At 40.7% G+C, this 15,426-nt stretch overlaps 1 protein-coding gene across 4 annotated transcripts in view; it reads right to left on the bottom strand.

Moving 5' to 3' along the window:
* Positions 1-6,744: 6,744 nt before the first annotated feature.
* ZNF507 (zinc finger protein 507) overlaps positions 6,745-15,426 on the bottom strand; it is a 42,820-nt gene continuing 34,138 nt past the window's right edge. For all 4 annotated transcript variants that reach the window (XM_075282104.1, XM_075282105.1, XM_075282106.1 and 1 more), the window contains exons 4-6: positions 12,660-12,774; positions 10,015-10,149; positions 6,745-8,439 (exon numbers count right to left, since the gene is read on the bottom strand). In XM_075282104.1, the coding sequence (XP_075138205.1) occupies positions 8,115-8,439; positions 10,015-10,149; positions 12,660-12,774 (575 nt within the window). In that variant the 3' untranslated portion in view covers positions 6,745-8,114. The remainder of the gene's footprint in view (positions 8,440-10,014; positions 10,150-12,659; positions 12,775-15,426) is intronic.

The raw sequence follows: 15,426 nt of genomic DNA, 5'->3' as shown, positions 1-15,426 counted from the left end.
GTCAACCAACAAGCTCTAGGGATGAGCCTGAGCTGAACTTCAATGCTGAAGCTCAGGTTCAGGGACCCAAACTTTGTAGTTCATGTTCGTTCAACACTAATCTTGAACCTGTGATCATTGCTTTATAGACTACAGTGTAACTGTAATGCAGTCTATGGGAAATTTACTAGTTATTTATGCAAACAGGTATTCCATATTTTTGTTTTGTGATTGGCAGGATACTGTTGTGAAAGGTCTGTTGACCAGAACAGCCAGTGATATTGAACCACTTCTACAACTGTGATATGCACCAACTTTGAAATGCTGTGGATTTTTTCTAGGCAGCATTGGGGCACCACTAATAATTGGACAGTGCACCCTCCAATTAGTTTTGACTACCCGTTTCAACCACATACCCCGATATGACCTTTGTCTAGTGCTGAGCTGCGGTACCAGTCCTAGGCCAAGGTCCATAGTGGTGCCATAGAGAAATATTTTCTATGACCGGAGAAGCTAAATGATCTCCTGGAGTATTTTAAGGTGAGGTTTCTAAAATCATTCAATGGCTTGAATACACTTGTAGTATTGTAGTCAAGACAACTGAAATGAACCGATGAGCTGTCAATCATTATGACCAAGTAACCTGTTGCCATAGTGTGTATAATATATGGCTAGAAGATCTTCCCAAGAGTAACAACTGCTTTTTGCAGGTCCTTCTAGCTCCAACTAATACAGGAGGGTCTATTTAGGGTGCTCTTCCCCTATTTTCCTATGGCCTATGCACTACTCTTCCACTCTATGGGACACAATACTAGACATAATCCAACCTCTTCAGTTTCAACCCTCCTTGATAAGATCAGAAAATAATTACTTTATCAGTCTATTTGCAATCTTATTTTTATCATACCCATTAAATTAATGTCAGTCAATCTCTGATTTCAGCGACACTGGTTGACCATCTAATGTGTATAGGGATGTATTGTTATTGACAACAAAGATCACCTTTGTGTTGGAAACTCTCCAAAAAGCCAGAATGTCATGCTTATTTAAGATGATGGACACCAGAAAGGAAAGTTAAAGGGGTATCCCCATGACGCTTGTTCACTAACCTGCAGGCTGTTGTGCTCTCTTCACTTCCTGCTTCTCTCGGCACATAGGTGGGCGGGGTTTCACTTGCACAGGATTGGTTGTAAATGAATTACCACAGTGTGAAGCTGATGTAGCAGAGCTGGATTTGAGTCAGTTTGCATTACATACAGAAGTAATGGACTCCCTATCTCAGCCCTTATCAACCAAATTCAATTAAACTGACTGATAAGAGCTCAGAAATCCCGGAGCTCTCTGAGAAGCTCCACTACTTAAAAGACACAAACAGCTCAGAGCTGCTCCCAGCCCCGCCCCCCCCCCCCCCCCCCCCCGAGAGCAGGCAGCTACATCACTTGACAAATGAGCAGATAATCCCAAGGGCCATAGAAACTGAGTGTAAACAATGAAGTGTATAAATTAAGATAGCGGCCAAACAAAGCAGTTTTGATAAAGCAATGTATTTAGGAAAAGTCTTAAATCCACATAAACTAGCAGTATAGATAGGATCCTTGTGATGGGACAACCCCTTTAATGTACGTCAGGCAAAGTTTGGAATTTTTTTTTTTTTTTTGCATTCTTAGGCTCAGTTCACATCTGCGTTCGGGAATTCCGTTCCCTTCTCTACATGAAAAATGCGGAGAGAAAGGTCCCACTTTTCTCTCTGCATTTCTTGTGCGGAAACCACACGGACCCCATTAGGGTAAGTTTACACAGAGTTTTTTGGTCAGAGTTTTGAGGCTGTATTTGCATCAAAACCCTGACCAAAAAGACGGCTCCCATTGAAATCAAGAGATGCTCATTCTTCAGGCCAAGTCACCTCTCGATTCAGCCTGAAGACACTGCCTCCTCCGGACTGGGCCCATTCATTGGGCCTAATCTGGAGCAGAGTGCGTGGCTGGATGCCGAAGCAGTGCACTGGCTACCCGGTTTTTGGATCGGAACCGTTCAGATCAAAAAAACCCCGTCTGAACTTACCCTTATAGTCTATGGGGTCCACAGGTTTACTAAGATAACCAAGTGGACCACCCGAACTGAAACCCATGAGCAGATGTGACTCAAGCCTTAGAGGTTTAGAAACACACACAGACTTAATTAAAATGTGTTTATTACCAAAATACAATATGAAATTCAATATGTGAAACTTTTTTGTAAAGCAAAATAAATTATTCTAACATTTTACAGTATCTTCCATTGTAGTTGAAATATTAAAGGTTTTTTTTTTTTTTTTTTTACCTCCTTGCCCCTTACAGAATCTGCCTCACCTACAAGACAGACAGTCTGGTGTCTTAAGGCAAGCAGAGCGCAAACATTTTGAGATATAATGTATCAAAAGAAGAGAAGCCGTTACACGGTCTAAGTGTCAGTTTATGAGAGCGGAGAACTTTGGCTTAGCAAAGATGATACATTTTAGTGTTACATGGTTCTGCTGGAAAATTCACTGGACTGTAAAGACGAAAGTATGGAAATTATCAGAGCACCATTATTTGTTATTTCTCAAAATGACACCAATATGAGAAAGACAAGACAAATGGCGGGATCCTGGCAGAAGGGCTAGCTGGCCATAGACACATGGTGGCTGTCAGATCAATTGGCCAACACGTCTCAGAACCAACTCCCCCATAAGCGTAAACAGATCTAGTGGGAAGGAAGATAAGTGGCACATCTGGCACCATTGGTCTCTTGGGGGAGGAGGGGGTTCTTTATGCCTCTGTGAGGAGAGCATTGGAACCCTTGGCAGTACTTGCACAAGTGAGATTGTCCATGGATTATAATCAGTAGGAATGTCTATGGCCAGCTTACAATACAGAGATGATGTGTAGTTAAGAGTGTAATGGCTACCAAGTATCAGATGTGAACAGAACGGCTTTATAGGAACTTAACTGCAGTCGGTAGAGGGCCGAAAAGTCTTCTATTTCCTGGCATCAGTAACTTATCACACAATGCTAAGTTTCAGCCCAAGGGGGAATTTTGGTAACATTGTCATGATACTGAAAACTAAGAGCGTTTAAGAACTAACATTGCTTTTATATAATTCACTTATCTATTCGTTCACAACTAGCTTTTACTCAGCAACAGCTATTAAAGGCTCCAAAGACAGCGCCACCTGCAGGTTATGAACTTACACACAATGAGAAAAATATTAATTTTATCTAGTGGGGGTTATGGATGTAACAACTTCTTAAAGCCCATTGCCAAGTCAGAAGAGAGGTTGTCACCCCCTTGATCCAGTCATTGGTCTGATGGAGGAAACAGAACAGGTTTGCTACACTAGCACCGACAAGTAGGGAAGTGATTTTTGAGACTGGACTAGTGCTGCTCTGCAACTACAGCCATCAGCAAGAGTGTGCAAGTTACCAAGATGACTGGTGCAAATGATCTGGAATCTGTAGACTCCTGTAGTTAAAATTCAAGCCAACTAGAATAGACATTGGACTTCAATGACAATGGACCCTCACACATACACACACCATGGAACACTATGACTTGACAAAAAAAGCCAAACAACTATGTTCACACAGGACTAACCCAAAAATCTGGCATAATGAATTCCAGTGTCTGGCACAATATCCCATATTTTGTGGCTATATGCTACAACTGCAGCAGAATTGTGTGACACTCATGCAACGTGTATACAGCAACAAGTGTATACTTATGGACCAAAGTACTAGAGTGATAAGAGTCTAATTCTTAGCAAATCAGAATGATATACGGGAAATAACTAAAGCTGTATCAAAAGCAGAAAACATGTTACACTGCATTATCCAATTCTTGGTACGTATTCCTCTTATTACACCTCTTGCAAATGAAAATGGTAGAGTACACAAAAGCAACCAGAATACTGCTGTCATTTTCCTAAGGCAGACTGGAAAATAGAAGCAGAGACCCGACTGGATGCTCCTTATGACTCCTCCATTGTTCTTTTGCACTGGTTTGTTCTCTACCCTCTGTGCTTATAGGTTCTTTCTCAATTTCTGTACACAATTAATATCTAGTGACGATTTATACCAAGTGCATCATTTTGCACAGAACAAAGAAAAAAAAACAAAACACTCAAATACTAAGCCTTAAACATTATAATACATAGTATAAAAATGCGGTTATATTACTGGTCAGTTATGAAACCCTAGTAAAAGTAAATGTAGAGTAAGAAATGTGCAAAACTGTAATGACAGCTGAAAAAACCCTGTGATGATGGTTATTGCATACAGGTCACCTACACATATTGGTAGAAATGCAGCCTATTATGTTTATAGGGAGAATTTCCTTTAAGAGTTTACACATCCAAATGGCTGTTGCCATTATGTGCAAGCAACATGTATGCTGAAACTAAAAGGCTATTGATACATGGCAGACATCTCTACCGCAACCCCTGAGCTGTCACATAGGGACGTGCCTTGCTGGTGGGTTGTAACTCATCATTCAGGGAGACTCTTACCAGCGAGGATGCCATATAGCCCTAGCCTAAAGTGGTTGCCAACCTCTGGAAAACTCGGTTTATCTAATGGGGAAGTCTTTCATGTTATTCACACATCCATTGGACTTGGATGTGTAAGAACAGTTTGTCAACTTCTAAATTTGCTATAGATTTCAAATGTCTCTTGGTCTCGTGTGCCATCTATTATTTACAAGGACCTACAGACTTTAATGGGCATCATGGCCTGCAAAACAGACCAGAATTGAGCTCGTCTCCAGTCTGTTTCCATGGACTAAGGGATATATGCATGTACCCTTTCACATCAATGGAATTGTAGACAGTGTGTGATGTCTGTGTTAATAAGCCCTCAATGACAACCCTTTACCTAGTCAAGGTCCAAAGCTGATGGACTAAGTCCATAGAACTCCATGGCCACATTATTTAGGAAAAACAACCAACCATCAAGGATCAGGAGTGGCGATTGTTTCGGCTGACTGTTTCTTTCGTTGGCTATGGACAACCCCATTAAGATGCACCAGACTTTACAGGACCCTACAGAGATACCTTTGAAGAGAGTAATACCACCTATTATTTCCATTGGACAGAGCAGAATATTGAAAGTCATTTATCTTATCCAATACATCACTAAGAATTTACTTGGAAATAGCACCACTGAGAAAACGCATCAGGATTCTTCACTGATGACAACATTGTGAAATTACATATAAATACTTCATAATAAATACATAAGAAAAACAACACACCTGGCGTAACTCTAAAAAAATAGATATCTTAAAATGACTATACAAAAAAAAAAAAAAAAAAAAAAACCATGCTAAAAATTGCGAATTAGATTGTGTCAGTTACTAAAAAAAATGAATATCCAAACTGCAACCAGACCAATACGTGAAACCTATGACTTCGTACACCGTAAAGGAGGAGTGCCACCAACAACGGAGAACAGATTAGTAAAGCTGAGGTTAGAGCAATAGCAAGGGGTTAACATTAATCTCTTATCTACAGATACATTATTCTGCGCCATTTCTGCAGTAGTGACAACCAGATCCACAGCTATATTGATTGAGAAACTAGAGAAAAGCAAGAGACTATAGCATTATGAACATCTCATACCAGTCACTGAGTGGCTTCTTGAAAAGTAGGAACCAATATGGCAGCAGATTGTGGACATCAACCACTGCTGAACAACAAAAAAATGGTAATATCTCTGTAAATAAAAAAAAAAAATATATTCAAAAACACTCCAACTTCTGAAGTACTATTACGTGGCCACTTTAAATGTAAGAGTTAAAACCCCCTTTGAGTATACATATTTCATGCTATTTACTTTCATTGGCAGGAAGAAATGCAGATTTTTAGTTTTATAGCGACTACATCACCTCCAGATGCCAGTATAGACTGGCACAGCTCAAAATATGGATGAGGTGTGTATATATATATATATATATATATATATATATATATATATATATATATATATATTTATTTACCCCTTCCATAATTATATATATATATATATATATATATATATATATATATATATATATATATATATATAGCCTTTCCTTCTCAAATTCCACCACCTTAAGACCAGATTCAGACTGAAATAATGTAGATGTAGTTTAGCTTCCATATTGCTGAAACATCAAGGCATCCTCACCTCTCCATACCCCTTGCGTTCTACTGAACTGAACATAAACCACAATAGGGTCCAGTTGCAGTCATAATACGGCTGAAAAATAAATTGTGGCTGCAATACGGCCAACTCACTATGGCCGAACTTTACACAACAATAAAAAAAACTGGAAAAAAAACCCCAAACATTTTCATCACACGTCACCTATACACTTTTGGTGAGACGCTAGCAAAACTGTATTAAAGCATTTGCGTATATTTCACATACAGGCTGTAGAAGATAAGTCCCATCTGATCTGTTTGTATATTCTGGGCAGTCTACAAAGCCCCGGCTTGCTATATATTTTTACTACATATAGGGAAACCCCCTTTAAGTGACAAGAATTGCTGCCTACAAATTTATATCAAGCAGATTATCATATACACAGCATATATGCTAAAATAAGTTAAATCCGTGCAATAGAGAATAAAAAAATTCTGGCAAGCTGTGATGAATGAAGCGGCGCCGCACCTTATATACTACAGTAATGCAGCAAAATTAACTATTTTCTTAGAACTGAAATGTATATGCAATGGGTTGCCGGTAGGAAGTAATCATGTAACGAAAAAGCTTTCCAACTTTCTAATATGTGCTTTATGTTAAACCATTTCCATTTTTAGCATCTTTACTAGAATGGAAACATTCTTGGTTACATCCAGGGACTCCAAGCATGTACTGCCATGTCTAGCTCATACAGGTATATAAAATACATGATATATTCCTTTAGGACTAAACCTCTCTAGTTTCCCCACAATCCTTATGACCAGGCACCAGCCCAACACTCAAATCCAAATGCAGGTTATGGTTCCTGTACAAGGGGTCCGTTGAATGTCTGAGTCCCCAAAATGCTACCCATTTATGGTAAGAGTTCATGCTCCTATTTAAAAGGATCTGCTTGTTTTTCGATAAGATACGGTTTATAAAACTAAGCACATCAGGGTACTGTTTGAGTTCCCCATTAAATTCAGCTATATGGGATTCCATGTCAGACTACTCCACGATCCCCTCTCCCAGATCCGTGTTTTTGTGATGCATTCACATAACTGACCATATGAAGTATATATACACATTGTAATGGCTGCAATAAGCCACTGTACACCAACATACAGAACATGATCCAGCCAATAACAAAAAAGTACTGAGAAAGCTGTAAGTATTCAGTAGAGTATTATGGTCGAACCATCATAAATTCTCACTCAATGGTTATTTAAAGGAAATCCAGAATCCATGAGCTCATACCCCTATTGATTTCACTTCAGTGCTACTAACACTGTTGTAAATATCCAGCACCTAAAAAGTTCCAGCGCTTTATAGTTTTGGAAACCTGTAAAGGTCAAGGCTCACGGATTCCTAGTGTGGCATTGTGATATTGATCTATGACATGGTGAATGATCCCTTTTAGCTGGATTTTCCCTTTACATATTAATGTACATCATCATCAAATCACTCTGCCACCGAAAAATCATCTTAAATGAGTTTCTGGATCCTTAATTCATACTAGGTACTATACATGCATCCATATAAGAAATTCAGAAATGGAAAGAAAAAGATCTCCATGTCTTCCATTTTTCTTTTATCCAAACCCATTCATACATCTGTTCAATGGAAATTTAAAAGAAAAAAAGTTAAATTGACTTTGGGGTCACAGATCCTGACAACTCAAGGGGTTTCCCATCAAAAACCCTTAGTCTTTCATCAAGGAAATTAATCTAGAATAAGCATATCTCAAACGTCTCCATTGTTACAAAAGTAATAATAAATTCTACAAGAAACCCCCCCCAAAAAACTAAAAGTATCTGATGAAATGAATTGCAAATATTTGTCACACTCCAGGATGACCAGAAGTACCTCCTTATCTATAGTAAGTGCCCTTTAATTAAAGAAAAAAAAAATTCTTTATAGGTTCCACAAGGGTGGAAACAGGCTTCATGTCTGGTTTATTCAGGACGTGGCCTCAGATTTATTCAGTATGATGTTAATAATTTCTCCCTCGTGTGCTTTCATGTGATCCATAAGAAGTTCTTTGCTCGTAGACTCAAATCCACAGACGCAGCAGCAGAAGAGCAGGACACAAAGTTCTGTCCCAGGTCGGAGCTGGCTTTGCTCTTTTTCAGTGGTGCACACACTGTTACTAAGAGCATTCACTTTCGGGTTTCCTATGTATGTCACTTCAGGTGCTGAATGAGCAATTGAAATGATTCCATCACTGTCCAACATCATGCTTGGCTCATTTGATGATCTTCTTTTCGAGGGCTCTCTCTGTATCCTGAAATAAAGTGCAATACACAGTTACATAGTAGAAGTGGTTGGATGAAGACAAGTGGTTGGATGCAGACAACTCCAGCCTATAACCCTACAGCGTTGATTCAGAGGCTTATGCCAATTGCCCCATTGCCAGATGAAAAAAATCCTTACCAACTCCAAATCTGGCAATCAGCATAAAATTCTTTAACCACTTGTCTTTACCAAAATCTAAAACCCATAGCAATAATGTTTCCATTCAAGAAAGGCGTCCAGGCCCTTCTTGAACTCCCACAATGAATCTACCATCACCAGTTCCTGTGGCATTGAGTCCCATAGTCTCACTGCTCTTATAGTAAAGAATCTCTATGTTGCTGGTGACATTTTCTCCCCTCCAGACGTAGAGGATGTCCCCTGGTCACTGTCCTAGGAGTAAAAAGATCATTAGAAAGTTCTTTGTGCTGTTCCTTCATGTATTTGTACATTGTTATTCGGTCTCCTTGTAGACATCTTTTTTTCTAAACTAAATAACCCCAAGTTTGTTACATACCACACAAAACATGAATACATTAAATGCAGTTTACAGGGATGTGGCAACAAGAAATATTTTTCACCTGTCCAGATTAGAGGGTCTGACCATTGGTATCCTGACTCCAGTCCCCCTCCCCTTAACACCTGGCTACACAATGGCAATAGGACCTTTATCAATCTAATGTTTACCATTAGCTGCTGGTTACATTTTAAGGCTGTATTTTCACGACCCTTGGTACGAGTATCGTACAGGAAACCCTGTTTGTGTGAGAGCCATAATTCCCAGACTCACTGCATAATAGTGAGGCAATGAGCACCTGAATGGTTGGATTCTTACAGTACTGAACTGACAGAAAGCTGTGAATTCTATACAGTAGGGATCCGGCCTTTTTATAGCTCACTGCATCATAACAGCTGTGTTTAGTGTGGGAAATATGGCCTTTGTGTTAGGACTGTGTTTCTGGTTGGAAAATCCCCATAACCACCTTTTTTTAAAATGTAAGTGTAAATATCCATCATTAGCAATTGTTCAATACTGCCCATCCTCAATGTGGGTAATGCCCAGTATACCAACAAGATAAGCGGTGGGAGAGTAGCAATACACAGCCATATGCCTCATGAGAATGTTGGGGTTGGAGATGCCAACCCCTTTAAACTACAAGTTTTTAGTTCCGTTTCAGCAAATATTGTCTCTATAATGAAAAGTTCTGCAATTTTCCAATATACTTTTGTATCAATTCCTCACAGTTTTATAGATCTCTACTTGCTGTCAATCATTCTGCTTAAATGCAGTGGATAAAAATCAGTCCATGGTCATGTGATGGATACAGAGGTGCACACAGTGAGTTACAGTCACAGCACAGTAGTCAGACACCTGCCTGATAAAGAATGACAGCAAGCAGAGATCTAGATACAATGAGGAACTGACACAAAATATATTGGAAATTATTTAACTTTTCATTATACAAACTATTTCTTTCCAAAAGCTGGACAACCCCTTAACATCTTAGATACTGTTGTCAATGGGACAAGTGATAAAGCCACCATATTCTGGATTTAGCGAACATACCGACTGCTCTGAGACATCGCCTCATTGATTGCCTTATTCACTTGCTCATAGTTGTAGTTCTGGTCGCTGGCATGCTTCCACATATGGGATTTTAAAGAGGGAGGGTGACTACAGACGTAGCCACAAAGTGAGCACCTGAGAAATAAACAAAAGAGTTGGTAAGTTTCTAACAGACTTGGGGATTTACATCCCGTCACTATTTTCAAGACCTTAGCTTGTCGTCAATGAAAGTGAGCGCTCCTGTTTAGATACTGTCATTTGAGTGTTTTCTACAATTTACCGATGTAGGAGTTTTCTATTTTATTTCAATTAACCAAAATCACTATAGAATAAATAGTTCCTCATCTTTCTGACCTTAAGTGACTTTCAATTGCTCACAATTTTGAAGATTTATTCTTGATTTACTTGAGTTGAACCATTCTGAATATGTAAATCAAAGCCTGAACATGTAAGACATGTTGGACAGGAAGTCCCAATGGCACATGTGCAGTGTTATAGTGCATTAGAACCCCTATAGTTAAAGCTATGCATCCCTGTCAGTTAGAGAGGACCTTTCATGTCCTCTGGCACTGATGGTTTTAGAGGACGCTGAAAAGCTGACCGTGCGCTAAATTCGGTTTGACGATAAAAGCCAGGGTGCCGGAGATATCAGTACTGTTAGTTTTGGTACAGATATCCCTTTAGGGCTAGTTCACACGGGGCCAAAGGGGCGAATTTTGACAGCGGAATCCACGTCATAATCCGCCCCTTTACAATGGTGGTCTATGGAGACCACTAGCATTCTTTTTTTACACTATCGGCAACTGCAAGGTTACAAAATGGCATCTCAGATGTCAATGGCAAATACTCCTGTTCTTTATACGATTAAATGTATTTCAACAAAATATTCTATCTAGAGGGCTCTGCTAGGTAGGCATAGGTTTTTCTTTGGTGGTATAAAATAGTCTTATACAAAAATATAATAAATACCAGTATACACCACTATAAGATGTACTTTTTAGCAAATAAACACCTTGCCAAGAAACTCCTGCACCTTACAGTGTGAGGTTAGGGCCATTCAGCAGTTCCAGACCCCTTGACAGCTTCAAATAGGGTTGGGTAAAGCACTGCTAAAGCCGATCTCAGAAAGCTGTGTGACTTTGTGCCTGCCAGACACTGATCAATAGGCAGAATGGGAAGATGAAGGAGCTCTTTCTGTAATTGAGATGACTTTTTTTTTTTTTTTTTGCTGTCCGGTCATTGTTAGTATTATATCTGTTTATATATTTTGTGTACTGCATGTAAAACCCAAATGTAACGCACCATGGAATTAATGGTGCTATATAAATAATAATAATGCTACAATGTAGAGGCTAAAATCAGGTGCTGGTATTTTGTGGATCCAGTAGGTGGCGCTGTGACTGTTAGTGTGAGGCACAACCTGCTCTCAGTAACAGCCAACGTTCCTGAAGCAGAGACAGTGCCACCTGCTGGATCCACGACACACCTGATTTAAACCACTCCATTCTAGACTCAACCCTGACACATATATTAAAGATCAAGGACCTATCAAGTCATGACCATATGACCAGTCACATACATGAGAGGAGAAGGGACGGGGCTTAAGTCAGTATGAGCAGCTATGGAAAGGAACTGCAAAGAGTAGTGTTTTGTACTTGTAAAGTGCTGTAGGTGTGCGCAGAGCTGTGTAAAATGTACCGTGTGCAACAGAACTTTATGTGCATGTGGAGATGTCTAAATATAATGTGTGGAGAAGGCTGTATGTACATTGTGTGTATGAACGTTGTGTGTAGGGCCACTTGTGTACAGGGACATAGCTATAGAGGTTTCTACCAGGTTCTGGACCCTCAGGGGGCCCCAAAGGTCACTCTGCCACATAAAATACACCACTATTCTAACTGGCACAAGATAGGTATGGGTCCCATTAAAGGTTTGTGTTGATGTATTGTGTTTGCAGCAATAATGTGTGCAGATGTACTGCACGTGCGATAGAGGAGAGTGTATCCACTGAGTGTATATGGAAACTAGCACGTACACTATGTATGACATTGATCCTGTCATTTCCATTCCCCACCAGGGAATATTTAATCGGTATTAAACATTTTTTTTCCCGTTATTAAATGTGAGGTGCGTCTTGTAGTCCAAAAAATACAGCATCTTATTTTTAACAATGTGGTCCTTCCAATGTAGTGGTGGTAGTGGTCCTTCTCATGTATATCAAAACAGAGCCTTAACGGATTCTGGAAGCTTGAGAAAATATCAAAAATCCTCTCCTTTTTTTCCCAGTCTTGCTGTCCCTGTGACTCTTTTGATTAACACAGTTACGGCGGCACATTGGGATTTTAGCCTTCTTTCAAAGTCGACGACTACATAACTATATAAGTAATAGTCAGGTCGTTGTGAGATAAAACATGGAAATGATGCAGGGAATGGGCGGCATGGGAAAAATGCATTTACATAAAATTCCACCCTAGCAGCACAATAACTCAACACCTTCTGTGAGATACTTTTTATTTTAATAAACAAGCCTGTCTCTCTCTGTGTCTCATTTGGGTCCCCAGACAGATGCACATACTTCATCACCCGGACGGATTAAAGTGGTAGAAGCTGCAAATTCCACAGTAATGTAAAGTAAATTCACATACCTGTACGGTTTATCAGAAGTGTGAATTCTTCTGTGGTTTCTCACGCCAACGTATGTAGAGCTCGTGTAGTTGCACACGTCACATCGATACAACTTTGAGATGCTTGATTTGTTCTCTTGAATAAGAAAGCCGTAAAAATAAAATAACACAATGATAATTTGGTATTGTAGAAAGCCGCACTCTCACAGTGGAAAGAGTTTAGGTGAAAAACAATTATTACAAAGAAATAATACTTCCCCGGTCGCTTTTTATGAGCGTTATAAACAACTCGGTAGTTTGCAGCAATGCTAATGGAAAAGGTTTATTACACTTGAAACATCTAGGAATGTTTTTAATGCATTTGGAAACAGAGGAGGGGAAAAACCTCAAGTGAATTACAGCAACCTATTCTTAGATTATTTGCAGAAGCAATGCAGGTAAAAAGTAGCTTCTGCCTGTAACATACACGGATGAAGCGATTATTGATTGCTATGGTCAATATTTGACCAGGGTCACACTAGAAGGGCTCAGACTCAACTTTATAATATAGTAAATCCATGGTATATGATACTGTAATATTGTCCCAAAATCTCTACTCTGTTGTTTGACGTATTGCCAACTGCTAGCCTGTATCACGGTCCAAGCACAATGCACAGCGCTCTTCCTTCCTGGCTTATTGGTGGATCATAGGAAGTGATGATTGCCGGTAGTCATGTAGGGAAGGTGTATATTGGTGAGCAATGGAGCTCAGGTGTTACAATGGCTACAGGCTTACAATGTATATGGCTGGAGAACTCTCATTGATGTGACCAATCAAAGGACCATAGCAGCAACTCATGGTCCTCACAAGGTGAGTTTCTAATACCAAATAATTACCTTCTAGATACAACAAGTTTCATTTGGGTATAAAAGGTATTTATAAAATTTATTTAAAGTGCATCACCAGTTATAAACTACTTTTAATAAAGGAGGAGAGCAGGTTAATATAAAAAAAAACTTTGTAATGTGGAGATTATTTTCTTTCACCACTAGAGATGAGCGAACACTAAAATGTTCGAGGTTCGAAATTCGATTCGAACAGCCGCTCAATGTTCGTGTGTTCGAACGGGTTTCGAACCCCATTATAGTCTATGGGGAACAGATACTCGTTAAGGGGGAAACCCAAATCCGTGTCTGGAGGGTCACCAAGTCCACTATGACACCCCAGGAAATGATGCCAACACCTCTGGAATGACACTGGGACAGCAGGGGAAGCATGCCTGGGGGCATCTAACACACCAAAGACCCTCTATTACCCCAACATCACTGCCTAACAACTACACACTTTCCACATTCAAAAAAACCTCTATCAAAGTGGGAAAATACCTGGAAACCTTCTTTACTCCCCAAATGGATGGACACAAACCCCAATTTAAGCTCAACAAACAGTAACAACCACCCCTTTAAATCACGTTCCCCATGACAACCACAAATGGAATAGGCAATGGGAATTCCAAAAGCCCTCACCCTTAACTGTCATTTTGAGTGTGTGTGTGTGTGTGTGTGTGTGTGTGTGTGTGTGATGTGGTAAGACCTTCCAAAATTCACTTTTCTAGCCCTTAACATGAGCCCTTCCAAACAAAGTTACATGACCTTAAGCTGAGCTACCAGCAGAGATTGAGGCCCTTGGCATGAGTAGAGCCTTGCACCAGCAGTGTTTTTGGCACTTAGGGTGAGTTGAGCCTTGTACCAGCGTGTGTCCCTTAACATCAGGCGGGCCCTAAGTTCTGCGCTTTGCACAAAAGTTCCACATTAACTAGGCTGAATGGTACAAAGATTAGTAGGCCCGAGAACCAGGAACAGGTCTTGCAATGGCTGTCGGATAACGCTTAAAGCACATTGTCCACCAGCCAGTCAGCCTCTACCTCCTCTTACCCAACAGTCTTGTCCTCCTTCCACCCAAAATTCCCAATCTTCTCAGAACAATAACCCCAACTGTCCCTGCTCCCCAGAGCTGTTCTCCCTTCCTTTGACTGTACCGCAACCTGCCCCTCCATTTCGCGATTCCACGGACCTAACAGACGAGTATCTGTGTCCAGATGCTCAAACACTAGAGTCTCCTCCATTCCATCTCCGGTCGATTTGGTGGCGGATGACCAGCAACCCACCCTCATCGACGACGATGAGACGCAGTTGCTGTCAGGGCAGCCAGTTGACATGCGCATTGTGCAGGAGGAGGAGGCGAGACAGGAGTTGGAAGAGGAGGTGGTGGACGACGAGGACACCGACCCCACCTGGACAAGGCAGATGTCAAGCTGGGAAAGTAGTGTGGATGTTGAGGCAGGTGCAGCACCAAAAAGGGTAGCTAGAGGCAGAGACATGTCCAGAGGCAGAGGTCAGCTGCTTTGCCGAAGCCAGGCCAGACCCGGAATGTCCGAAGATGTTCCCTTTTGTACCCAGCCCAGAAAAACTCCCCCATCGAGGGCACGTTTCTTGAAGGTGTAGAGTTTTTTCAAGGAATGCGCCGAGGACAGATATAGTGTCGTCTACACAATTTGCCTCTCGAAATCGAGTAGGGGCCCTGAGAAGAGCAACCTGTCCACCACTTCAATGCACCGTCATTTGGAATCCAAGCAATGGAATCAGTGGCAGGCAGCAACGGCAGGACAAACGTCGCCCGCCGTTCATGCCACTGCCTCTGCTCACAGTGCTGGCGATGCACTCCAGAGGACGAGCCAGGACATCACTTCATCTGCCTCCGCCACTTTGTTGACTTCTCCCTCATCCTCCCCTGTTTCTGTCTTATCTC

The sequence above is a fragment of the Leptodactylus fuscus genome, chromosome 7, assembly GCF_031893055.1.
Source record: "Leptodactylus fuscus isolate aLepFus1 chromosome 7, aLepFus1.hap2, whole genome shotgun sequence".
In the NCBI taxonomy this organism is placed as follows: Eukaryota; Metazoa; Chordata; class Amphibia; order Anura; family Leptodactylidae; genus Leptodactylus; species Leptodactylus fuscus.
This window is presented reverse-complemented; position numbering and strand designations above follow the sequence as displayed.